Source organism: Lampetra planeri, chromosome 2 (genome assembly GCF_965212315.1).
Source record: "Lampetra planeri chromosome 2, kcLamPlan1.2.h2, whole genome shotgun sequence".
NCBI lineage: Eukaryota > Metazoa > Chordata > Hyperoartia > Petromyzontiformes > Petromyzontidae > Lampetra > Lampetra planeri.
In genome coordinates, this window is record NC_136108.1 from 20,620,273 (window position 1) to 20,648,080 (window position 27,808).

The window sequence follows — 27,808 nt, forward strand, 5'->3', positions numbered from 1 at the left end:
TGTTTTTCCACAAAGGGTAGATCGACTGCAGTAAATCTTTCTGCACACTGTGAGACAAAGTAAGACAAAATACAACACTGCATCGTCCACCAATTGGCAACGTGAACAGCTCAAATGCACTATGAGATCTCTTTTACCAGTGGCAAAATATAATGGTAGGTTTTTACCCTTTTAACTGGTACAAAATTGACACCTTTATTCAAGGCATCATGTTTGCAATGACCACAACACAAGTAGTCAATAAAGCAAACAAAAAGAAGCAACTCTGATAAGGATAATAATATGCACTGTCATTGAAGTTGATTGGCCCACACCCGAGACGGCTTTCTTTAGAGCCTAGTCCCCATTGGTGTAGGGCCAGATGACACCAGAAGGCGTACAACTCAAAAACAGTGCAATATCAGAGTATTGAGAGTTCGGGGTAAACATTTACACTATGAGATCTCTTTTACCAGTGGCAAAATATAATGGTAGGTTTTTACCCTTTTAACTGGTACAAAATTGACACCTTTATTCAAGGCATCATGTTTGCAATGACCACAACACAAGTAGTCAATAAAGCAAACAAAAAGAAGCAACTCTGATAAGGATAATAATATGCACTGTCATTGAAGTTGATTGGCCCACACCCGAGACGGCTTTCTTTAGAGCCTAGTCCCCATTGGTGTAGGGCCAGATGACACCAGAAGGCGTACAACTCAAAAACAGTGCAATATCAGAGTATTGAGAGTTCGGGGTAAACATTTACACTATGAGATCTCTTTTACCAGTGGCAAAATATAATGGTAGGTTTTTACCCTTTTAACTGGTACAAAATTGACACCTTTATTCAAGGCATCATGTTTGCAATGACCACAACACAAGTAGTCAATAAAGCAAACAAAAAGAAGCAACTCTGATAAGGATAATAATATGCACTGTCATTGAAGTTGATTGGCCCACACCCGAGACGGCTTTCTTTAGAGCCTAGTCCCCATTGGTGTAGGGCCAGATGACACCAGAAGGCGTACAACTCAAAAAGGGTAAAAACCTACCATTATATTTTGCCACTGGTAAAAGAGATCTCATAGTGTAAATGTTTACCCCGAACTCTCAATACTCTGATATTGCACTGTTTTTGAGTTGTACGCCTTCTGGTGTCATCTGGCCCTACACCAATGGGGACTAGGCTCTAAAGAAAGCCGTCTCGGGTGTGGGCCAATCAACTTCAATGACAGTGCATATTATTATCCTTATCAGAGTTGCTTCTTTTTGTTTGCTTTATTGACTACTTGTGTTGTGGTCATTGCAAACATGATGCCTTGAATAAAGGTGTCAATTTTGTACCAGTTAAAAGGGTAAAAACCTACCATTATATTTTGCCACTGGTAAAAGAGATCTCATAGTGTAAATGTTTACCCCGAACTCTCAATACTCTGATATTGCACTGTTTTTGAGTTGTACGCCTTCTGGTGTCATCTGGCCCTACACCAATGGGGACTAGGCTCTAAAGAAAGCCGTCTCGGGTGTGGGCCAATCAACTTCAATGACAGTGCATATTATTATCCTTATCAGAGTTGCTTCTTTTTGTTTGCTTTATTGACTACTTGTGTTGTGGTCATTGCAAACATGATGCCTTGAATAAAGGTGTCAATTTTGTACCAGTTAAAAGGGTAAAAACCTACCATTATATTTTGCCACTGGTAAAAGAGATCTCATAGTGTAAATGTTTACCCCGAACTCTCAATACTCTGATATTGCACTGTTTTTGAGTTGTACGCCTTCTGGTGTCATCTGGCCCTACACCAATGGGGACTAGGCTCTAAAGAAAGCCGTCTCGGGTGTGGGCCAATCAACTTCAATGACAGTGCATATTATTATCCTTATCAGAGTTGCTTCTTTTTGTTTGCTTTATTGACTACTTGTGTTGTGGTCATTGCAAACATGATGCCTTGAATAAAGGTGTCAATTTTGTACCAGTTAAAAGGGTAAAAACCTACCATTAGCTCAAATGCAATTACATGATTCCCTCGCTCTACGCGGATTTGGTTTGTGCGATTTCGCGTTGTATATGCGACTTACCTTTGTCTACTCAAAAGTCGCTCTATGCAGTATGCGGTTTGAATTCACACTGCATGTTGCTATGCATGGTGCGTGCTACTCGGCAGACAGCTGCCTCGTGCGGTTTCGCATTTGTATGCCCCATTTTGGAATGCATCTACTACCGCATAGATGGAGGTAAACCTTTCCATTCTAATTGCATACTGATAGTTGTATTCAGAACACTGTGATCTGAGTTTATAATCAATTACATATTTATTGGCATTTGCTAGCACTGAAGTATAACTTGCAAACTGTCTAATGTTAAACACCTTCAGTAGTTTATATCCCCAGATTTGAACGATTGTGTTATTTGGTCTTTACATTATAGATGAAGACAAATTCGTGTAGTTGACTGACACAATATTCCACAGAGCATAGCTGTCTCGAATAAAACACACTGGCGTGGTTGACTACCTGTGGATTTTGGCCAAAATACACAAATGCTTGTGATGAATATTACATCACAAGCCATGCATTTGGCTCAGTCGGTGTAATAACTGTTTCCGTCTGATATTTAATTCTCTATTTAAAATTGTGTCTAACATGCATTAAGACTGTTTAGCCGGTGCGTACGTCTCCCAAAATGAGGACTTTTACGGCTCTAATTGAAATATTAGCTGTCATGCATCCAGAATTGTTGGTGTTTAAGGGACGGTTTCTTAGCGTAAGCCACAGCCATTTGAAGCTCTCGCTCCTTGATCATGCTGTTGCTGCTGCGGGCCAGGAAGAGGATGCTGAAGGTTAACCCAGCAGGACGGGCATAATTGTAGTCATGTCACTGCAGACGGGGCATCAAAGTACATCTTATGCTCAAAGGACACACAAAGTGCATTTAAAATAAGATGTGATTGCACCCGCTGGTTTGCTGCAAAATGTTCCCAACAATACTCACGCTGCCTTGCTTTATGCTGACACGAATTAATTGTCGTGCAGAATTGATGTGAAAGTTCCGAACAGAGATGTCCTTTATAATGAACAGATACATTGTGAATGCCAAACACCATTGCCTGCAAATGTTCTAAACAATCAGCGGCCAGTTTCTATCTGCTGCTGGCTAAATGCCTGCATTTTAAACGTGCCATCATATTCGTGTAGCTGCTGTCCCAAACGTCTTGCTTCATTTACACTGAGACCTCGTTTACCAGTGGCAAAATATAGTAGTAGGTTTTTACCCTTTAAACTGGTACAAAACTGACACCTTTATACGAGGCATCATGTTTGCAATAACCACAACACAAGTAGTCAAAATGCAAACAAAAAGAAACAACTCTGATAATGATAATAATATGCACTGTCCTTGAAGTTGATTGGTCCACACCCGAGACAGCTTTCCTTAGAGCCTAGTCTCCATTGGTGTTGGACGAGATGACGCCTTTTGACTACTTGTGTTGTGGTTATTGCAAACATGATGCCTTGTATAAATGTGTCAGTTTTGTACCAGTTTAAAGGGTAAAAACCTACTACTATGTCTTGCTTCATTGTCTTCTCGTTTGCCTGCCCGCCCAGGCCACCTTTGCCCCCTTTTGCGTATTGCATCTGCATTGCAATTTGGATTAACATTGTGTCTAAATTCCAACTAGCTGCTTGTGTTAAGATTCTGTAAAATTAACAAATGGGGCATCTGTGATGCAGCAACCGCGCAAATCGGAGGTGTGGGAAAGGACAACAAACTGAACGCAAAAAAACGGTTTTAAAGAAATTCGTTTTCAATATAGATTTACTGCAAGGCCCTTGCAATTTTCCACTGGGTGGAACATGTTTTCAACCCTAGATTGCCACCCACATGCAGATCCCCATACAGTAATGTAGTTTTTATAAAACGTCAGTGCTGTTTGTAGATGACTGCTCTCTTGAGAGCAGCACAAGCTACATGCGAGTACTACGAATGGGTTCCAACATTCCCGCTCTGCTGTATGGACAGAAGCAAAACTTCATAGTTTGGCATGACAGCTTACAGCTGACATATCATCTATAATATATTTTTCTGGATATTGCTTCCAGCGATGTGTTAATGCTTACAACAATATTTATTTCAATGTTTTTCCAGGTTAGTATCATGTTTACCGGTCGAGAATTCTCACATTACTTGTTGGCTGGCTTTCACACGGTGTCCTAATTAGCTCATTCAAGCTTTACTGGTTGTGTCCGGTGTGTTGCAGGTCCGGGTCAAACATTGTTTCGTCACCATTCGCCAGAAACTGTAATTGGATTATGTAAGGCACATTTAGGCTACTGTTTACTGGCATTATCCAATTTTTATGTTATTTTGAACAGTTCATTATGAACCAACGCTACACTGTGAGATCGTTTTTATGTGGTTGTGTGAAGACCAATTCAATCGGCTTATAAATCTGCTTTAATCCCTTTGAAGTTGATATCATTCAAAAGTCTATGGTTCCTGGCTGTAATTAACATAGCTATTTTTTAAACAAAAGCTTGGTGTGGCAGTGTGCCAATCAGTGGTCCAGCACACAGCTTGCCAGAAAGCCAGTGTATTCACGGTAGCGTTAGTGTCCGGTGGCGAGCCAATGGAATGGACCCCTTTACAAACAGGATTTGCTTTGTTTGCAGTGCTCAGTGAGTGCACCACTGCCCTGTGTCCGGGCAGGCGGGCAGGCAGGAAGCCGCAGTGCATGGGATGCACCACCAACAGCAGCAACAGCAGCTGACGCAGAGGCGCGGGGAACATTGGGCGGTGCGGCGAGCGAGACAGCCAGCGAGCGCGCGACGCACTTCCCCAGCGAGTACAAACCACAGACAGACGCGCCTTCCATCTGGTAGCTTCTCAGCCCAGGCTGGCACCAGCTGCTTCTGTGTCCCACAGCAGAATGCGCTAGGGTGGCCCACAAGTTGAACGGGGAGTTGCGGCGCACCTTTGCTTTCAGGAGCGCCTAGGCGGACGCAGCTGCCCTGGGGCGGCTTGCCGGACGGGTTATTGAGGAGGTGTGGGAGGCCGATCCAAGGGAGGGGGGCGGTGGGGATCAGTCGAGTAGCTGCTGCATTTCAGCGGCCAAGGGTCGGCTATAGCAGGGCGACTGATTATCTTGTGACCGCTAAGACCACTGGATACCACGGATTATGAGTGTACTTTTGAACCACATGGACTACAAAAAACGTAAGTATCCATTGGGAACAGTTGTGAGGGTTTATTTTGTTTATCGTGTTCATATACCGGCTACGATTAGTAGTCGACAACATGTATATTTACATTTATCAGTTCATGTACAAATTATTGAAGCATCTCATGGGTATTAAAAGGTGTATATGTCGATTATCTCCCTTTTCATTTATTACTAACAGATATGATTTTGTTCCCAGATAATTTGCAAATCAAACATTATTTGCTGATAACATATTTGAAGACAGTGGTAACTCAAAACAAGATACATTATAGGTTTTGCATATTGTTTGTGTCTCATCAGCAATGGGAGGAAGCATTGTGAATTTAAATTATCTTGTCTTCATAGCAATGATGCCATTGCGGACTTATTGAGCAATGGAGGCATCCTGTCGAATACAGTCGTTTTGTCGTATTTAGCTCCATGTGTTTCTGTTGAAGAAGATGTGACTGGCCTTGAAAATGCATTACCACGCTTCATGTAATTGAAGTGCAGCTTTTCTAATTAATTAGCAAATCCAAGTTAAATTGCACGTCAAATTTAGCATTAGGGTGGGGGTCGTCACGCTCGTGTCTCACAGCAAGAAGGGTCTGGGTTCGATTCCCAACTCGGGTGCCTTTCTGCTTGGAGTTTGTTCTGCCCCTGTTCTACTTGGGTTTCCTCCGGGTGCTCTGGTTTCTTCCCATAGTAAAACAAATCTTTATACCAACGTAAACTGGTGTTGACCAACCATCCAATGTAAAAAAAAAATACTTGCAATTTACTCAATTGGGATTACACATGGAAGCTTGGCCCCCTTTGGTAATATTTTTTTGTTAGCTGGATCCTGAAAAAGTATTGAGACTCGGTGAGGCTTTCCTCACTGAGTAAACCCCACTGAGCTATATAGCTCTTCTTCAGAAGTGACCTGGCCACAAACGATAGCTCAATGAAGTGGCCTATCACATGTAAATGTGTTGTAGTCAAATACTCTAAACACGTGTTTCTAAATGTGGAGGGAAAAATCGGAGGACCCGGAGAAAAATCCTCGCGACCACGGGTAGAGAGACATGCAAACTCAAACCTACGACCTCCTGTATACCAGGCACCGTGGCACTCCAATAGTTTAATCTGTCTCCTCACCTCTACCTTCACCCCCTCTGTCCATCCCCTTATCCCCTCTGTCACTATCCCCTTTGCCTCCCCCCCCCCACAGGGGTAGACCCCTCACTGCAGACAGAGGCTCGGACGCAGGCCGACCCTGCCCCATCGGGTTCCAAGCACAATCGTCGGAGGGACGCGGGCTCCCGTGATGAGAGATATCGCTCGGGTAGGCTCGCTGCACACACGCCGCTTGCTCCCTCGCACCTCACACGGCGTCCGCGCACGGTGCTTTGTTCCAGTCTGCTGCTTAAGAGTACAAGCCGTTAAAAACCTTGGCGGCGAATGCGTTATGCGCAGTGCGCTCTGCGTTATGCGGCGCGCGCGGCCTGTACTTGTGCGAATGCTTCAGCTCGGCATCGTGCTCGACGCAATGCATTTGGAAAGGTGATGCTGAGCCTATGCTTCTGAACAGAGTGCGAGTGGTTTTCGTCTAACAGTGTGTTGCCATGTGATTGTCATTGACGTTCGATTGTTACAAATGCTCATGTTAAAGTGGAGGAATCTTAATTTGCCGAAAAGTGTTAATTGTGATTGTCTTTCATGGCGGGGTGGCGGTGTGGTGGTGACAGTTGTGCTCCATATTCTTGAATTGGGTGCCTTTTGGTGTGGAGTTTGTATGTTATTTTCCCCTCTTCTGCATGGGTTTCCTCTGTGTTCTCCAATTTCCTCCGAAAGCTAAAAAAAACATACAATGGAACTGGTATTACCCAAAGATCCTATTGCACATTACTCAAGTCCGGATGACACATTGCAGTAGAAAACTAAGCAGGGTCCTCCTGAAAAAAGAGTCTTGAGGTTTGGTGAGGCTTTCTGAATAATGATTAGATGGTTAAATTCATCTACCTTCATTAAAAAAACCCTAACAGTAATAATTTGTTTAAAAAAATGGATAATTTTCCTTAAATTTCTGATGCCGTTGAGTGTTATGAATTGTATTTTCAATTCGAAGATCTTGGCAAATCTTCTTTGTAAACATAATGGAAATCCTTTTGTATTTCACATTGCTTAGCAATGTAATCAGGGCTTACTCCAGTGATCATGATAACTGCTGACATAAGGGGATCTGATTACCGGTACAAACTGTGTTTTTTTCTGGTTAATAAAAATGTCTTATCCGGCCAATAGCCAAGTTGCACCAGGGCATCAGACTCGCAATCAAAAGTGCATGAGCTCAAATCCTTCTTCAGGCCAACTCAGACTATCATTCCGCTGTGGTCGATAAAACAATTACAGCTTCGTGGAAAGTTAACATCGATTTTTTCATGGACAGACTTGTCCCGTCCATAAGCTTGGGACACACACTTTGACTCTATTTCTTGTTCCTGTGATCGTCGGTTTAAACACACGAGCGAACGCACAATGGCATGGCTGGATCGCAGGGCGCCATGGTGGTGAGATTTTAACGACCTCACCTGGTATGCAGAAGGTTGTGGGTTCGATCCTGACCCTGATGCTCTATATTTGGAGTCTATTTAAAGAACGAAACAGGATGATTTCTCCACAAATCTGGCTGCCGCCTGATGATGCCGGTTGTAATCAATGGCGGAGCCAGGATTTTCAGGTAGGTGGGGCGAACCCCTCCAGCAATGAAAAATGATAGAGGAGTTGTTAGTAAGTAAGGACTTGTCCCTTGCTTTTTATTCGATGCGTGTGCGGCGATAGCGCAGCCATTGATCGACGGGGTCGAATTCGAACCGCGTTGTATGATCGGCATCGCGCTCGTTGAAGGTATGCCTTCAGGGAAGTCGTGTACTGTATACGCAACTGCGCACAATTCTGTGAGTCACTTGTAACTGCTTTGCCGTTACTTATTGCCAATTATCATTTCATAGAGTCCCTGGCACGTAATAATATGCTACACAGTGGCAGTGGGGTCGCAAAATGCTGATTTATTACTAATAAACCCCAATGATCCGATCGAAATTAGGGATTTCAATCAGATCATTGGGGGGGGGCACGTGCCGCCTCACCCCCCATGCACGACGTATCACCAGCCTGTTTAAGGCTGGTGAAACGTCTTGCATGTTTCTCCGTGGCTTTAGAGTATTTGGCTGCTATACATTTCCACGTGATGATAATCCGCTTCGTTGAGCTATGATTTGTGATGGCCAGGTCACTTCTAAAACAGAGCTATGTAGGTCCGTGGGCCTTAGCTGGTAAAATAAAAACAGTTTAAATAGTTGACAGTTGCCGGGAGATCGCCTCAGGGCCATGCCTGGCCCACGCTCGATCATGCTTTGGGTCCGAGCATTAGTCCCAGCCACGCTCAGGATTCCCGTGAGACGAGCCTGAGCCAGGCCATGGCTGAGCCGCTCAAGTGGATCAAGCCTGTGCTGAGCCGTGTGAGACGCTGAGCCAGAGCCGCCAAGCCTCGACAAATTAAACATATCGGTAAATAAATAAATATAGGTGCCGGTGCCGTAACATGGCCCTGTGGAAGGGCTAGCAAGTGTATTGTAGGCACTTTTACCAAACTCAGCATTGTTAAATTCATTCCTGTCAAGACAGGCACACTAATAAATCACTTACGATTTCAGAAACACAAGGTTTTTTTTATTTCATGTAGGGGATTTCAAAAGGTCGCATTTGTGCATATGCAAAAAGAGCCTTGGTCATAGTTTTACTATTTCTAACGTTTATTATTATTTCAACCAGTATAATTTTTGATCCTATAAAATACCCAAGAGGAAAATGGCTCTAAATCAATCACCTTAACCTGTAAAATGACTCAATTATTTAGCTGTCTTTTAGCATTGACTTAAGTGTATACTTTGTCAATGAGCTCCCAATTTGGCAGTCTGGGGTCAACAGTGTCTGTTTACCAAACATTTTAAACCCAGCTGTAAACACATGTCTTTGTGTACCCCAATTACCACGCAGCCTTGCTTCTCTGGGTTTGTCTTGGTCATGGAGTGTAAGGAAGGAGGTTGAGCTGCACGATTGATCGCCCACCACGTGTGTGCTTGTGGCCTAGTCGTCAACACTGAACCAGTTAACACGGCGTCGACAGTTTGAAATCCGCCGGCCACCCAGTAAATTCTACGGAATTACGTCACCGTTTGCTGTGAAGCGGTTGTTAAAGACTCGGCGATGTCATCATTCGAAAGCCAGACTTGGTAGTGCATGTGCAATAATCCAGCGCTCTGCAGGTGGGGGTTGATTGTGGATTGTGCTGACATCATCAAGCGCGTGGCCACGTCTACTAGGCTGAGCTGCTTGGCCCCGAATCATCAATCATCTCCACTTGCACCAACCCGACAACAAGAGTAACGTTTCTATACAATCAACGGTAGAATCCCTCCTTTCAGCGAGCAGCTCATTGCAACTACCCTGCAAAAGAAGAAAGTGTTACATTCCATCACTTGTAAAAAATAATTTAATTGGAGCATTCTGTAAGTATTAGACTTTCACGCGTATTACCAGAATATGCTAAATATCATGAGTTCTTCGCTTATGCGTCGTTTATATGAGTCGGGTGTAGTCCACCACACATATTTGCACAAGGTCCCTTTAGAGTAGTTGTCATCTGGCTTGCTGCTGCCTGTTTAAGGCCCATCCTGATGAATTCCAATGTGACCGAGGAGGCGCGGTTAGGTGTGTGTGTGTCCTTGGGGGGAGACCCGCAGGCCGGCCGGTCCCATTGTTTTGCGCGGAGTGCCAGCTGTCCCACTTCCATGAGTAATGAGCGCTGCGCATGCACGGTTACAGCACAAAAGGAGCGGCGCCTTTTAGTCCCATGCACAGCTTGCGACGCCAAGTTCAGACCCTCCCCTCCTCGCTCTTAGAACATGTTACAATACATGGGTGCTCTCTTCTTTTAAATTCTTGTAATGATTACGGTGAGAATATTGAAGAGAATGTAATCAAGTTTTTTTTTTAACTGCATTCAACGTTTGGTGTTTATTGAGGGACAAAAGGGCAGCTGACGTGGCACAGTGGCACCGTGCAGGCATCGATACCCTCCTCCCTATGCCCACTCAGCCCGATCATCCCGGCTGTGTTTCGCTTCGTAGCTTGAGTTGGCTGAACTGTGTCGCGCTGACGCACGCATTGAACACAACCGTACGTTCACACCCCAAACGTATAACCTCATCACGCTCTGCACTAACACCGCATTAAAGGGAGACATTATAATAGGTAACATTTTGGGCTGTGGTCTTCATTGCACATAGATGAAGAAACCCACCACCCTCAGTTATTAAAATTTGGATTCACTTTAAAAAGTTAACATTTTATTCGAAGGAGAAAACTCTTATTTTTGTCTTCTGGCTGTAAGTAAATATTATTAAAAACACAGTCTGCCTGGAATGTTAATGAAATCTCATGCATTGATGATGCATGTTGATTTTAGATTGTGACTGTTGTTGTTTAACATAAGTCAGGGGGCCTTGTGTTGTTGTGTGATGCTGTCGGAGGTATTCCCGGCTGCGCATATGCTGCTTCAGAGCCCGTGATGTTCGCTCTCGACTCGATTGGAGGGCTCTACTCCCGGCAGTCGTGCTGAGATGAATGCACGGCCACGAGAGAGGCCCGTTGCTGTGATCTTCCGAGCACAAACAAACATTGCGCACCAAAGACCCCGGCAATTAAAATTGGGTGTCCATATGTAAACGTGCACGTACACAATTCTGTAATTTTACTCAAGTATCAAATTCCCAACAACTTGGACTATTTGGACCGCGTAGGTTTTATTTAATGCCGACTGCATTCCAATTCTTTTCTTACATATGGCAATATGTTTTAGAGCTCGGTACCAGTGTTTGGCATTTAGTTCTACAGACCAAATCTGGATTCAAATTAACGAGGTCCATTTCGCCTAGATGATAGTGTTGTGTTTAAGGTAACGTGAAACAACGAACAGGTGAGCCGTGAGAAGGCCCACCATCTTCCGCCCAATGTTCCAGTTGAGGATTTTGAATCGAGCGAAATGATGAAGAAATGCTTCCATTGCAGTCACTACATCCTGACAGTGGATAACGATCTTTGCCAAGGAACATTCCCAGAAGATTATACCACAACACCCATTCTTGTGCATCCCCAACTGGATCCTTCTTTTCCAGAAGACAGATGGAATTCATTCCTATATAGCTTTTGATAAAGATTTGTCATCAGCTCATAGACATTTTATTTGGAAGCCAAAGTTTCACTTGTGTTGATTTTCGTTCATTCACAGATGACTCGGCAGGGACCATCAAAATATAATTGTTTCGAACTGAGGGGTGCCTCGGTGGCGAGATGTTAACGACCTCGCCTGATATACTGGAGGTTGTGGGTTCGACCCTGACGCCTGCTGTATATTTGGAGTTTAAGTGTCTCTCCCCGTGGTCGCATGGATTTTTCTCTGGGTCCTCCGATTTTTTCACTCCATTTAGAATCAACATGCGTTCAGAGTATTTGGCTGCTGTACATTTTCACAATGAAAACCCACTTCATTGTGCTATCATGTGGCCAGGTCGCTCCTAAAAAAGAGCTTGCTAGCTCAGTGGGCCTTACCTGGCAAAATAAAAGAAAACAGTTTAGTTTTAGTTTATAATTTCAAATGGGAGGATTTCAACAGTGCTGGCTCAGCATTAGCCTCTTGAACCATGTGGTCACATTTATAGGCATTTACAGGTGTCACCTGCACAATAACAGTTGCCATATCATTTAAAATATGAAAACGGCTAAACGTGTAGAGACACGCTATTGCCACCATTACTCATGTCAAGCGGTAAGTTGACATTCCCGAAAGCCCTCAAAAGTCTGTAGTCTACGCGATGCTGTAGGCATCGGTGTCAACGTGCAAAGCCTGGCTAATAGCTGAACTGACAGGCGAAATATGCAGGCACTTGAACGTCACGCAATTTAAGTTCCTGGTGACTCCGTATGCTGTAGTTCACTTGCCCTTTCCCCTGGTATCGGGATGTAAATAAATCAGTGGATCCAAGCTCTGGTTTGCTCGCACATATACACAGTACGATCGACCGCCTCCCGTGACAAGTTAATTTCAAAGATTATAAATGAAGCAAAGTTTGCAATGTTCCTCTGGAAACTCGTTCGCGACCAAAGCGCTTTTTATAAAACACTCAGCAGGCTTTTCCAGTTAGCACATTCCAGGATAATACACACATCGGAATTAATGTCGTCTCCCTCGTATCAGATGCACTCGGAGAGTGCTCCTAGAGTGCATCTGGTCATGCAGTCACTTGGAGAATGCATGACACCACAGTGATTAAACACAGTGATTAAATATAGCTGAGAATGTATTCATTGGTGGCTAAGGTTTGGAGAAGTGGAAGAAGGCTCAATGCGCACCGCCAGTGTTTCTGCCCGTGCCGCATGCACGCATCTTGTCTCCACAAATTGCGCCGTGTGAATTCTGAGGCTTAATTTGTGAAAGGATGTCTTCAGTGCACAGGCCGCAACGGCGGCCCACTGCTGCTTTCTGTTACTGTCAAAACACGTTAAATAATAAATAACATGGACTAAGCCGATTATTAGAGGTTTTAATTTTTCTGAATACTCAATAAATAAGGGTCAGGCCCCAGTGTAGCAGGCAGACTCGGCAAATCCATTGAGCTTTTTTTATTTTATTTAATACCCTGGGTTAAATTTGTTATTGGATGATTGAGTCAGATTAGCGGTTGTTATTGCCTTGGTTATTTGTTCTATGTGGAAGGGCTGCCGACTGTACGTGTGTCCGTAGAACTTATTTCGCACTGTACGTAGCCAACCGTGCTCATCGGAAGTGCAGGGAAAAATTGGACGGACTCCAAACTGGGAGTGCTTTGCTTACCAGACAGAGGGTGCATTAAATACGATTCGATGTGGGTCATTGCTTTACCATTGCAGTTTCCAGACATTAATGCAGGTGAGCTTCAATTTTTTAATTAACGGCTTTTAAGGCATTGTGCAAATCGGACTTCGCTTTTGGCTAAAACAGTGTAGAGTTGGCTCCTCTTTTGGCACAGTCATCAAAAGCTGATTCCATTCGCCATTTAACTCCCTTAGGCGTTGATGACTTGGTGACAGCCCTTGGATATATAGCATTGGGAGACCTGGAACAGTTTCACTTTTCCCCCACATTGTGGTGACAAGATTGCAACGTAAGGATTAAGAGACCGGTGGAAAAAAATTCGGATGATGTCATGTTCTCCACCGCAGGCAACTGGCTTAAACATGCCCTGTCTGCATCGGTTTAGCCGCGAGTGCCAAAAAGTGCATAAGTATTTGAAATCCATTTGTCCTTTGTTAAAAAAAAACATTCTCTGAGATGCAGACAGACATCCATCATTGCAACTCCTTTCTATTTCATTCCGTTGAAGGTTAAAAGAATATTTCCATTTTCATTCCTGTTGGCTTACAGAAGCGTTTGCCGAGTCCCCGGGGCCTGGAGCCAAGTCTTGCTGTCGCACAAAGCCCCTGCACAGCCTCCACTCCTACCCCCATTCACGTCTCCTGTTCTCACGGATTTCACCAGCTTTTTCGGCCAAATGCAATGCTGAGAAGAATTAATTTAAACATCTGTGTTAAACGACTTATTCATCGGAGCGAGTTGCTTTTGTAGCTGTTCACCGATCCACGACGGGAATACTTGTGAACATTTGTACGAAATAATCCTAACCGACTGTAAGATACACTTTCTGAGAAACAATGTTTGGCCCACATTGGTTTGTGTTTTTTTGTTGTTGTTGCTGTGTGGGGAAAGGGATGTAACCAGAGTGCTTGGAGAAACCCCGTGATTATGAATGGGAAAACCCGTGCATGTGATGGGAAAACTTTACAAAGAGATGTCATCAACCTAAGCCCCATCATCACATGTGTATCTCCCATGATCTCTTCGTGACCCTAAATTAGAAGCAAACACTGGCTACCCCAGCATGCTGTGCGAATGACCCTATCGTCGTGCGGACGATTCTATTGCACGTCACGGTGCCGCGTGCCTCCGTGTATGTGTGCGTACGCGTGTCCGTACGGTCACGTGGAGAGCAGTAGTGTAGCGGTCAGCTCGCTGCGCTACGAACCGGGTGACCCGGGTTCGATTCCCGCTCACGGCCAACACCAGTGACGTATTTGAACCAGTCCTGGGCCTCCCCTAGGTCGACTCGGCCTCAAATAAGTACCTGGTGCGATGTGTAAACATGGCCACGAGGGAGACAAAAGCGGCCGGGCATGGTGTTGGCCACCCACCCGCTCGCGTGCCGTGCCCCGCCTTCATAGGTGCTCGCTAACAGCACTTGCCCCTACAGTCTGTTAAGGGTGGACAGGAGATCTTTGTCTTTGTTTTTTGCAGACGTTCACACAGAAGCCGTTCAAGCCGCGCTTGCCAAGCACAAGGAGAAGAAGATGCCCATGCCCATGCCTTCCAAGCGCCGCTCGTTTGCCGTGCAAGCCGCTGTAGACGCCTACACGCCGCCAGGTACGCTGGCGATCGGCAGAACGCCGGCCGCTCGTTGGTCGGTTGAGCCTTTATTTGTCGAGTGGTGTTAACTGCCTCGCTTGGTATGCAGGAGGCCGTTGGTTCGATCCTGACCCTGGCACCTGTATATTTGTAGTTTGCATGTTCTCCTCGTGGTTGCGCGGATTTTTCTCCGGGTCCTCCGGTTTTCCCTCCAGATTTCGAATCAACATTGGTTTAGAGTATTTGGCTGCTATAAATTTCCACTTGATAAGCCACTTTTGTAAAGCGATCATCTGTGGCCAGGTTGCTTCTGCAAAAGAGCTAAACAGCATAATGGGCCTTACCTGGTAAAATAAAAATAGTTTAGTTTTTAGTATCTATGTATGCTGAACTTATTTTGCACCCTACGTATCGATGCAACGCTTCGGGTGTTAAGGGGGAGGCCTTCATCCTGGGCCCCGTTTTATGGCAGAGATGGCACAATTTAAATCCGTCCTAGTTTCAGTGACATGTTTGAGTTGAACGCTGTGTGGTCCATATCCATTTTAAGTCGTGTTCCAGTGCATTGTTTTGGGAACGTTAGTGCCATTTTAACACGTCCAGAAAGATGTTTTCTAACGTTGCACATGTTGCTAAAGTGGTAACAGAGAGAAAGATGATAATTGAAACCAATTCAAAATTATCATATGAATTAAATTATTACATGAAAGCTTTGTTCAGTCTTTGCTCCGTGCTTTGTGCTGTCAGAGGAGCCTGATTTACATTTCCAATAAGAACTACACACTGCCCTTTATGCATTTGTCAGGATAAGTCATGGAGCCAAGATAACTGTTATCAGTGATCTGCAGAGAGCCTTTGTGTCTATGGGGGGCTATAAAAAGGGAGGATTCTGTAGCTACTGTGGGCAGCTTAGTGGGATGTTTCGTTCAATTTCTCTGGCCTAGTGATGCAAACACATTCTCTATTAATGATGACTTTCAGAAGTATGATCCATTGTGGGTGTTTTTCCTCCTCCAGTTATCGCCATAGGATGTCAAGGCAAGAGCTGTAACTAGAGAACGCATGTAATGTAGACTAAAGTAGAGTGTATGATGTGTAATGAAATGTTAATATGTGCATATAAACAAACATTATGCTCCCACTCATTGCGAGGGAATATGCCAAAAATCAATTTGTAAGCACCTGAAAGAGAATATTGAGACTCAGTGAGGATCTCCAGGATAACTGCAAAAAATATAATTGTCCAATAACAGTATCCCAATAGATTTAAAATGCTGTTGGGGCAAGTGCTGTTAGCGAGCACTTATGAAGGCCAACACGGCACACGAGTGCGTGGTGTGTCTCGGACCACGCCCGGCCACCATTTTCTCCTAACTCTTTATGTTTACACGCCAGATTAGACACTCATTTAAGGGAGAGTTGACCTTGGGGGGAGGGGCATGCTAGGCTCAGATTTTTGTCAAATATGTTGGCCGTGAGCATGCATGCTAACCACTGCACTACCACTCCCCACACTGGTCAAACAAAGACACGTCCGGTAACTTAGGAACCTCGAGAACATGACCAGAATATAATACGGTGGTGAGATGTCAAAACAAACCGTGCACCTTGACGCACATCACATTTGTTGGTGAACTGATCCCGGGTGGGAGTTGTAACTTGAATCACCATCGTGAGCTGTCAGTCCACACACACACACACCACTTTATTCTTCGTGAATTTTTTGATACGGTCCTTGCAGTAACTTGCGTACGTATGGTGTCAGTCACAGAAATAACTGCTGCAAAACCAGAGGGTGGTGTATTGCCAATCTTTCTCACCATCTCGCGGGTTATTTTTCCTGTACGCAACCATGTGTGCCCGTCTTTGTGTGCGGCTTTGATGTTTGTTGTTGTCCGGCACAATTGCCTGCCATGTGAGTGCACTAAGTTGCAACCATTCAGCATGGCTACGACTTTTGCCAGGCAAACTGCGCCCAGCATGGCTGTCTGTCGATGTTGTGTTTTGTGACCCATAGCCAGTGCTGCTCAAGAATATTTGGAACCGAACCGTGTACTGTATTTATATATTATTCATGACTTTACATTTCCCTGGCTGGGAATGCTAAACAGCAGCACGGCAGTGGTTGTGCACTGCCTGGGATATTTAAATGTGAAGCATTGGCGGGTGTCCGACTGTGATTTTGATCAGTTTCAGCTGCTGCCAGCTGTGTGCCAAGCACGCCCATTACCCTGATCAATAATTAAAGCCGGGGAAGCGGTGTGGAATTGAATGCAAATTGCTTCATTTTGTCTGTGTCCCGCGTGTGGAACAAATTCTGATTTGGGGATGCTTGAGTATAGAACATGCTGAAATAATACAACCAAGTGTACTGATTAGGCGCATACTTTATGAGCCAGACAACAGCTGAGCACTGCGCGGTGCTGTAACAAGGGCTTCCAGTTGTTCCCTCTCGGAGGAAATGAAACTACAATGAAATGGCTAACCCAGTTGAACCAAATTTTTGCACACGTCCACTGGCTTTCAAACTGTACGGCTAAGCGAACAAACCCAATTTTCTTATGTGAGGTATTTCCATCAGTCACGTTCCTGCTTCATGTCGCTTTTGTAAATGCAGGTTCATAAGTCAAGTGAGCAAATTCAAGGAATTTCACAAACTCCTTGGAATGAGTCACTTAAAATTCTCTGCTTGTCGGTCTTGCGACTGACCTACGCATACGCTCATGTTTTTGACGCACGTAAAACACTGCGTTCCCATGGCACTTTTCACCAGACATGGTTCGGAGCCATCCACATTAAATCATCCCTCACACTCATGCATAGTTCTCCCATGACACTACTACTAATCCTCCTCCTCGTGTCAGAGTGGAAACCAGAAGATGTTTTATTCCTAGATTTCTATTTAAATAATGATTCACTTTTGTCATCTTCCAACAATACGTCATGTCAAAGGCTACTTGAGTTTGAAATAAATGTGTCTATTTGCATGCACACAAGTCATAGTCCAAGCTTAGCCCTTTCGTACCATGTGGGCGAGTGTCATAGTCCGCGCTTAGCACTTTTTACCATGTGGGCAAGTGTCATGAGCAATGAGCTCTAAGCAGGCACAGCACACATGGGTACGGTGTGGGCCAGCACAAACCACTTCGAGCAGCTTTTGTCTCCAAAGGTCCGGTGTTCACACGCAGGTGAACCGAGTGGCGAGTTGGGTAAAATATCTTTGGAGAAAATCTCCCCTAATTGACACCGATTTAAACAGGTTTGGTTGATGTACAACCCAAGGTACTTATTTAAGGATGCGTGTACCCAAGGAAGGCCCAAAGCATGTTCAGATGCCTCTTACCAATCATGCCGTCCATGGCCAGGAATCAAACCCCGATTGCTCAGTTTGTGGTGCAGTGCGTGACGCTGTGTGCCACCGCTTCCAAATCAGCAGCAGCATTGTAATGAGGGATATCTCTGCCTTCGGGTTCCTGTTGTGAATGTTTATCTTTGGATAATTGAAGTTATTGGTTAATACATTTGTAATAATTGTAACACTGATTCCTAAATTCGCATTGAGACTCATCTAAGGCACATTGTTTAAAATTTATTGTAATCAAATATATTAACGATATATGTGTAACATATCTAACATTTAGTTTCTTCACCTAATTTGCATTTCAATGGAGTTTTTTTGGCAAACTATGCATGCACACATCAACTTTAACGACCCACAGTCTCTTCCATTTAGTCATGAATAGTCATGAATAAGTAATCATGCTCCGTGTGCTGTTTTATGCTCTTTTAAAACATTTTACGGGGTTCTTTGTGCCAAAATTAACTCAGAAATTTTACATTGAGTACAACGGTTTAGTCGCAAGACTTCGAATAAAGAGTAAACTATGGTGTCACGAGTGCAGTTTATCATAATTAACTTTTTAGAACTTGCGATACGGAAGGCGAACGTGACCCTTCTACTTTAATCGCCGTTGTTTTTCACGCCGTTGGAATTAACCCTTTCTTTCCCGATGTAAAAACAGCAAATCCCTGTGGTCGTTTGGATTTTTCTCCAGGTCCTCCGGTTTTTCACTCCACATTTAGAAACATGCATTTAAGGTATTTGGTTGCTATACATTTCCGCATGATAAGCCACTTCTTTTTGAGCTCTAATTTATGGCCAGGTCGTTTCTGAAAAATAGCTCAGTGGGCCTTAGCTGGTAAAAAAAAAAAATGGTGTCCGAATTTACGGGCACAGGAATTGGGTTTTGTGCTTCACCGCTGTCGTTGTGTGGTGCGGTTGTGGTGGGCCCCACAGACACGTCGTCGGCCTCCGAGGACGAGAACTCTCTCCGCCGGAGGTCCCAGGATCCGCTGGGCCAGGGGTCGCTCAACGTGGAGCGCTGGATCAGCCAGGCCATGCAGGTGGGACCGTGATACAAATGCCACTCCGACCCCTCCCCCTCACCACACCTCTGACCTGCCCGCAAAGGCTGTAGCTTCAAAAAAACAAAACGGGGGGAAACTTTTGGTTCACAGTATAATTAACGGAGAGTTTACCAAAACCAAAATCACAATGAGAGACATTTTTTTTGGAATTTGGTAATAAACTTTAAATTTCATGGTCCCGCAAAGCATGTGATTGATGTCACTAAGCGGTCCTTAAAGAGCCGCGTGTGGCTCCAGAGCCGTAGGTTGCCGACCCCCTGGTATAATGAGTGAGCCATCTGCCCTTTCCCATTGAAGGCTGCTGTTGTGATTGTTGCTAAAATATTTATTCAGAGTTCATTATTCAACGAAAATCATTCTGCATGTTACTCTTTTAGCTTCTACCCAGTTAACATTCTAGTAGTGTCTGTCTGCCTGTACGCTTTGGAGATTCAGATCATTACATAAAACCAGTGGTAAATCATTCCGCGTCTGCAGCATAGTGAAACTCAAGCCTGGTTATAGATTTGGCATGCGGCATGAAACTGTCGTGTTCGCTCGGGAAACACTAAGTGCACAAAATGATGAATGGATGCACCGTGAACACATGGACTGATTTCATGTGGCAGCTTTCTATGGAGTTGACAAAAAAAATGGTATTTACAATTACAATGCAAGCTCATTAGAATTTTAATATAACCGAGTGGTGCTACTGTCGGATAACTTGACTCAACATCAGAAGGTTGCAACTGGTAATCCTATGAAGAGATTGGAATTCTTCTCAAAGAAATGTAGATTTTTTTTACAAAGCTCCAAGGTCGTAATTGGAGATAAACAACGTCCAATGAGTGTGGAAATACCAACTGCTTTGTTTTGAATGTAGGAGTTTTTAACTGAATAAAAATGGACCGCTTAACACAATGTGAAATATTTGTGGCTACAGCCGGTTAATAATATCCTCAATTTATTCACGTGGAAATTATTTGAAAAGCAATACTTGCCGAATAATACAGTAATACCCCGATTTACGTCTCTCCCTTTTACGGCGTTTTGCAAATACGTCGTCACTTTATTAACACCTTGACCTGATTTGTGTCGCCTCAACCCCCACACTTACGTGGCTTGCAACACCCATCTTTTGTCGTATCCGTCGCCTCGGCCTCCACGTACCCTATAAATTGCTTTGATTTACGTCGTTCCGATATTCATCACACCTCTCAAGAACGCATCCCCGACATAAACTGGTGTATTACTGTATTTCCAAATGAATGAGCGAATACACAGCTAAAGTTCTTCGGCCAGTCTCAATGATATAATACCATGTTGGACGTCCCTCCGTGTGTGGAGTGCTGACCCGGCTGCGTCTACTCCCTCAGCAGGGCACCTCCACCACGTCCTCCTCCGCCTCCTCCGCCTCGTCCCACAGCACGGGGCCACGCGCCACCTCCCAGGCGGGGCCTGCCCCGACCCACACCTCCACGGCCACGCCTGGGCCCAGCCACGGCGAGCGGGAACGCCGCGGTGGGCCTGGCGCCCTGGCCGACGTCATGGCCCACACACACCTCGGTGAGTTCGCCAGCGCGGCACGCTCGCTGTGGCGTGCCTCGAACAGATGCATGTCACCTGCTCCTTTCTTAGTTCATTGCTTGTTTATTGTGGTTGCTCATAATAAGTGGTTCCCTGCCGTTCGTTCTATACAACTAAACTACTTTTTTATTTTACCAGGTAAGGCCCACTTTGGCTGTTTTTCAGAAGTGTCCTGGCCATAAATTATAGCCCAACAAAGTGGCTGATCACGTGGACATTTCTAGCAGCTAAATACTTAAAAACGCATGTTTCTTAATGTGGAGGCAAATAAATGGTGGATCCGGAGAAAAATCCACACAACCACGGGGACAACATGCAAATTCCAAATATACAGACGACATGGTTGGGTTCGAACCCACGACCTCCTGTCACCTACTTAATCTGTTCTTGCCATTGGGGTGGCTCAGACAATACCAACAAAGTGGCTTGAATCAGTGCGCTGTGTACATCCGACAAGGAGCACGCGGGCGCCAGTGGCTCGCATTCCACATGGGTTTGCGTGGCAGCCTTACAACCGTTCTCTGGTCTCATAAAGGCCATGACTGTTCTCTTAGACACATCAGACATACTCGCACACATTATTACATGTGCAACCATAGCTACCGTCTTTAGAGCCTAAAAAGAGCAGTCACATCTCTTAAGACCCTACCCTGCCCACCTCCCAGAGGAACGCTGGTGGATGACGATTAAACGTCAGCTCACGCGTGCTCGTCTCTGCCCCACCTTGCTGCCTGTGCAGCCACGCGTCGAGGTGGCGACCCCACGCGTGCAGCTAATGCGTCGACGGTTCTCTGTACAGACGGCCGCTCCGCGCCCCCCGATGTGACGACCCACACCTCGGAGGCGCACCCTCCCCCAGTGCGGGGCTACTCCAGGGTCGCGCATTCGGAGATGATGGACACCGGCAATGGTACGTGGTGGCGCCCGGCACAACCACCTGCCAATGTCAGGGGAGGGGAATGGTGCATTGATTATAACCAGTGTTATATCACGTAATGAATTGCCGTGTAGTTTATAAACTAAAACTTCCCAAGTGGTTGAATGAGATGAGTGACCTTCAGAAGTTTGGGCGGTCACATAACAAAGCAACGTTTTTCCCATGTTTGGCCCAAGTAAAAGATGTAATTATTTTACCAACACAGTTCATCGCCAGCTTTATTTAGCCACTTTTAGCCTGGCATGGGCATTGGTTTTGTAATTGTGAGGATTCACAGGGCAAGAGTGATAATGGCCAGGGACTGACAGAGGTGAAGATTTGTGTAGAAACTTCGCAAAACGTTTGTAAATAAATCCTGTTTACGTCCTAGCCATAATATTTAAACTAAACTCTTACTATTCTTATTTTACCAGGTAAGGCCCACAGATGATATAGCTATTTTTCTGAAGCTAACTCAACGAAGTGGCTTATCATGTGGAAATGTATTGCAGCCAAATATTCGAAACGCATGCTTCTTGACGTGCATGTAAAAACTGTAAGACCCGGAGAAAAATCCACATAACCACAGGGGGAGAGAACAACCAAACTCCAAATATACAGCCGTCAGGGTCAGGATCAAACCCACCACCTCCTCCATACCAGACGAGGTAGTTAACATCTCGCCGGCGTCATGCCATGTGATAGTGTTTAATTTGTGTTGTTTTAGAAAACCTTAGACTTTATCCGCAAAATACACATTTTAAAGGTGTGGTCCCAAACATATTAAATAAATCAAGTCGTTTGTTAAGTGTACTGAGTAAAATGTTCAGTGTGACATCTTTAAATGGAATGGCTTGTGGATCTTAAGTGAAAGTGCAATGTGCATTCAGCTGTTGCTTCTGCAAATTATTCTTATATTTTACACTGGAGACCATTCTTGGTACCACATGGTATGTCCTTGAATTCTTGATGATATTCAATATGTTGCTCCAGTTTTATATCTTGCATTTCATGTAAATATGTATGTTGAATGTATATAAGTTGAACTTCTTTTGCACCTTACGCAGCCAACCGTGCTAATCAGAGGTAGAGTTCATTGAAACGCAGGTTTTATAATTTATGATATGAAAAGTTAGTTTCTATTGAAGAGAACAATTGATTTACAATTGCACACAGACGTTTCCATTTTATGCATTTGTCTTCTCATTCTCATTTCGCATGACATAGTTACAAACTTAAATATTTTCATATGAAGTAATTTATTTTTACAACAACATAATTTAAGGAATGAAATGTGGATGAATGCCCATATATATATTTTATTTATCAGATAAAATCATGGAACTTGGAACTCTAAACTTAGTTTAGCAATGTTGAGGAAGTGGCTGGAATATTAAAACAGATATTTGAGTGGCAGAGCTCCCATCTATGTGAACGTGAGTTCTCACCCTGGCCAAGTCTGAATGTGGTCCTCATTCCTGTGGCGTTAGTAAGATGTTCATCGCCTGGGAGAGCAGTGCTTGGTATAAAATGAATGCTTGGTTGTCCTTTGGTATAATCTGAACCCTGGAATTTCCAACACTGACTCAGAACTGCCTCTTGACAACAATTTGAATGTGGTGTACTTTGACTTTTAAAGCATTGCGGAATGTTACAGTTTGGCACATGTTATCGATGAAACATTTGTACTTTCATATATTTGCTTGGAGGCTCCAATGGTTGTATTGGTTTGGTCCCCCCCCCTTCATGTGATTTAGGAGTGTAGATTTTTTTTCATGTTGTCGGTGTTGAATCTTTGTGTTCTCTGGTCCAGGGATGCCAGTCAACAGCCGAGTCTCCTCCAAAATCCAGCAGCTTCTCAACACCCTCAAGAGGCCCAAGCGGCCGCCACTCAAGGAGTTCTTTGTCGACGACTTTGATGAGCTCTTGGAAGGTACCACTCGGGGTTGCGGCTTACCAACTGTCACCACTTGCGGTGCCGTTCCGTGATTTTTAGCTGAACGCTGCGCTGTGACTGCTCCGTGCGGTGCACCTTGTTGCAGCATAACAAGACAGAATCAGCCGTGAAATTGACAATAAGATCGAATAATATTCAGCTAAAGCAGTCTTGGGGCTCTTCATGTTCAGTGCTGATGCCTACATTTTCCCTCATTTTACTTTGCCCCATGAGTACGTGCCCCATTGCAGTGATGTCAAAATCAAGGGTAATTAGAGCTTTGCTCCTTTTTATAAAAAAAAATGGGAGTGTTCCTTTTGTGTGTTCTGCCTGGAATTCACTGGATCATGCATCCAGGAATCAATCGTGGCGCTGGGGTGGCTCTGGGCTGGCCCTTCACCATGTTTAATTTGCATGGCCAGTGCAGTACCCACAACTCTTCCACGGTTCATGTAGATATAGTTTAACACAACTTGTATTTAAAACAATGTTTATAAGAATGCTATGGAGGCTGGGTCTTATGGTTGGCGATTAAAACAAACAAACCTCGACATAAATTGGGCATTTGGTTGCCACAAGAGTGCCGTGTGTGCAGGTGTGTTGATCATTAGCGCCGATTTCACGTACTTGCCAGTACGGCCCGCGCGGTTGCCATTAGCACACTTAGTTCATTGTGTAACTCTTAAAGATGCACCGTAATTAAAGCATTTACGGAGAGTGACTAGTCATGGAGAATTAACAGAAATGGATGTTAACATATATTTAAACTTGCACAGATGGCTTTAACGACCATTAATTACCCTGAAAAACACCTGCATCTTTATTTATTTTTGAGGCATTCGTTTTTCATATATATTTTAAAATAGCATGTTTGTAGCATCGCCTCTCAGTTACACACCGCTTAGTATTGGGGCTTCTGTGCCTTGATTGTATGAGACGACAGCTGTTGTTCAAAGCAAGTAACCTCCGTATATTTCAGTGCCCATTGCATTGTTGTTGAACACGTGTGATTCAGGAGTAGTTACGGGAAGTGTGACTTGATAGCTCATCTGCATGAGCAGTTCACTATTAACAGTACAGGCTACAGGAAACACAACTTAACAATATGGTATAGTTATTACAAAAAAAAACATTGCTCATTTAAGTGCTGCTTATGCATATAATACCCAAACAAGACTAAATTCCAGCCTGCAAAAGTAAGCCTTGTTTGTCTGGTTTAGTGTGTGTGCAGATTAAGCGTTTTTTTTATTTTTGGTTTGCCATTCTTTCAATAAATACTTACCTTGAACCTGATTTGGTGCTGTTCCCGCACCACAAATTATTTTGTCTAAGCGGCATTGGAGATGGAAGAGTAAAAGGGAAGTGAGATCTGTGCATGGGCTGCTGCTGCTGTGTGCCCTCTCGCTGGCCTCGTTGGGTAGCATTGCCCTACATGTCGGTATCGATTTGATACAACAATGAAACAATGAGCAGTGCACTTGTCTGCCTGAGAAGAAATGTCACGGTCAGCTGTTTCTTAACTTCAAACTATAGGGACCATTCACAAGGGGAGCTTGTACAATTCCAGCATGGTTCAGCCCCTGATGCCCTTGCGCCTTTATAATGTATGTTGTGTTGTCAATCAAATCTCTTGCAAACAAAGCGGGTAATTTTCAACTCTGCAATTTGAACACGGTGACCTCTTCTAGCAAATTATTGTGAAATGGTCTTTAACGTCCACTTTACAGCACACTGTTTCGAATTACTTGAAATAAATCTTTGACGACCTGCATGAATTCAACTCTCAACCCTAGACAAGGTGGCCGAGTGGGCAACGTGATGACCACTCGGACACCCGTGCTACCAGCCGTGCAGCTGGCACGTTATGACGCTTCCCATATTCAGTGGCACGCCGAGTCTCTGACCTTGCTGCGAGAGATGACGCGGTGCTTCTGTGTGCAATCCCGCATGCCGCGCGATGAGCAGTGCCACAACCCGACCCCAACCAGCCCAAGCCAGAGGGCGCGCAGACAACACCCGTCAAGGGGGAGCCGCTGGGAGTGGTGACCAATTGGCCTCCCTCGCTGGAGGCCGCCCTGCAGCGCTGGGCCACGCAGTCGGCCAAGGCGCTGTGCCTTACCGCCCTGGACACGACTGGCCGGCCCCAGTGCTCGCTCACCTACGGTACGGGGCCCTCGGCCATGTCTCCTGGCCCGCTTACCCCCACGGTCTAACCTCCACCTTTGACCTCTGATTCCTTTGAGATTTGTGTCAAATTCACAGCTTGCCAGGGAACTGAGGAGTGCAAATCTTAACCCCGTGCAAAGACACGCGTGTTTGTATTTTACCTTCATGCAAGTGACTCCACCAAAGTGTAAAATGCATGAGTGCAGATAAACTCCACGGGCCACTCTACCATGGTGTTTGCTCATACAAAGCGTGGTAATGCCACGAATCACACGCATGCTGCGTATCGTTAATGTTGTCTTAAAATGTGCGGTAGGCCATGGTATGTACAGATGAGACTTGCTTGTTCTGGGTTGTATTGGGCAACATTTTGGTAATAAACTTGACACGAAATAGCATGCAACATTGTAACAAGACAGATGTCCTTGAATTAATGCGAGAGTTTTATTATTGTAACTTAATGATATTTCAATGAATGAATACCGTTGTCTAAAATAGTTGAATTAAATTAACATCACTTTTCACTTTTTTTTTTCCAGGAATGCTTTTAAATCTTTTTAGCTATTTTAATAAGTCAAATAAGTAAATACATTAAAATTACTGCCACATTTATTCGTGAAACACCAACTTTGCCATTCAGCTGACTCTTTGTTGGACAGATATACACGTTTCAGAAGATATGGTTAAACATTATAATTTGAACCTCTGGCCAAACAATGAGCTGCCCTTTATTGTAGACAAGACTGTGTGGCGCAGTGTCTGAACGTGTTTACGGTGGTGGAGCCAAGGGTCAATCGTGTTTACCCACAAAAGCCCTCTCAGCTGTTACCACCGAGAGCACAGACTGCCTCCACTTCGCGTGTTTGCAGGCTCTCCGCCAGTGACGGAACTCACAGGAATAGCAGCACACACACTGGCTGACAAACTTGGGAACTTGTTTCAATCCTGGATGACATCAACATTTAGGTCATGCTACCGCCAGGCACTCGAGGGATATTGGAGTCCGGCCCTGATATGTTGAAATGGGAGAGGTGCTCAGGGCTTGCAGACCACTGGAAATTCAAGCTCGTGTAAATGCGCTTCTACTACGACAGTGCGGGTGATAAGCCCGTCTTGACGCTAGAAAGGCACGTTTCCGAAGAACATTTGTGAAATTAAACGTCTGTCTTTGCCGTGTCGTGACCTGGCGGAGCGGTGCTCAAAGCATTGACCTCCGCAGCTCCATTGCTTTTGCACGAGATGGCAGAGTGATCGCTCGGTGAGCCGCCGTGTTGCACAAATGGGCCCCCCTTGTTTGGCAGCTGCACGGAGCTCACGTGAGGCCAGAGTGGCTCCGGCTATTTCTATCCACTTGTGAGACACAACGTCAGAGTGCAGGCCGCGGCCAGTAAACTTGCAACCACAGGGCTGGTCAGCGCAGGCATTGTAACGCTGATCTTGAGTTGGACAAAGATAGATTTGAGGCATAGTTTGCTGCATTGTCATCTCAGCTTACCAGTAATTAGTCACATATGCACAATTCGTCTTTATGATTATTATTATTGCACTCATTTTATGTTTCCAGTTTACTCTGGGCCCATTATTTTAAAATAAAGTTGGCATTTTTTTTACGATTAAGACTGATAAAATGTTGGCAAGTGACTATAACTCCTGCGGTATTTAATTTTACTTTTTATATTCTAGTTTGGTATTGGCTGGCATCACAATGTCGAAATGCCAATTTCAAATGCCTAAGAAAGTTTAAGAACTTGTAGCAGGGCAGATTTGTTGCACTTCCTGCCACAGCAGTGCCTGTGAGAATGTTTTGTGTGTGTGGGCGGTGGTGAGTGGTGGCGCAGCGGTTAGCGTGCAGCGCTACGAACCCGTTGACCCGGGTTCCATTCCCCCTCATGGCCACCAACACCAGTGACAATTATCTGAACCGGTGCTGGGCCTCCCCTAGGATGACTCGGCCTGAAATTAGTACCTGAAGCAACGCGTAAACATCGCCACTTGGGAGACAGTGGTGGTGGCCACCCACTTCGTCGCGTGCCGTGCCGGCCTTCATAGGTGCTGGCTAACAGCACTTGCCC

General features: G+C 44.7%; 1 protein-coding gene across 7 annotated transcripts in view; it reads left to right on the forward strand.

Moving 5' to 3' along the window:
• Window positions 1–27,808, forward strand: part of LOC144729604 (disco-interacting protein 2 homolog C-like) — a 135,202-nt gene that overhangs the window by 60,595 nt on the left and 46,799 nt on the right. For 2 of the 7 annotated variants that reach the window (XM_078609978.1, XM_078610016.1), the window contains exons 3-9: window positions 6,397–6,510; window positions 14,617–14,742; window positions 19,022–19,128; window positions 20,508–20,697; window positions 21,518–21,628; window positions 23,448–23,567; window positions 25,533–25,733. In XM_078609978.1, the coding sequence (XP_078466104.1) occupies window positions 6,397–6,510; window positions 14,617–14,742; window positions 19,022–19,128; window positions 20,508–20,697; window positions 21,518–21,628; window positions 23,448–23,567; window positions 25,533–25,733 (969 nt within the window). The remainder of the gene's footprint in view (window positions 1–6,396; window positions 6,511–14,616; window positions 14,743–19,021; window positions 19,129–20,507; window positions 20,698–21,517; window positions 21,629–23,447; window positions 23,568–25,532; window positions 25,734–27,808) is intronic. The other 5 variants (XM_078610006.1, XM_078610023.1, XM_078609996.1 and 2 more) reach the window with 4 other exon arrangements.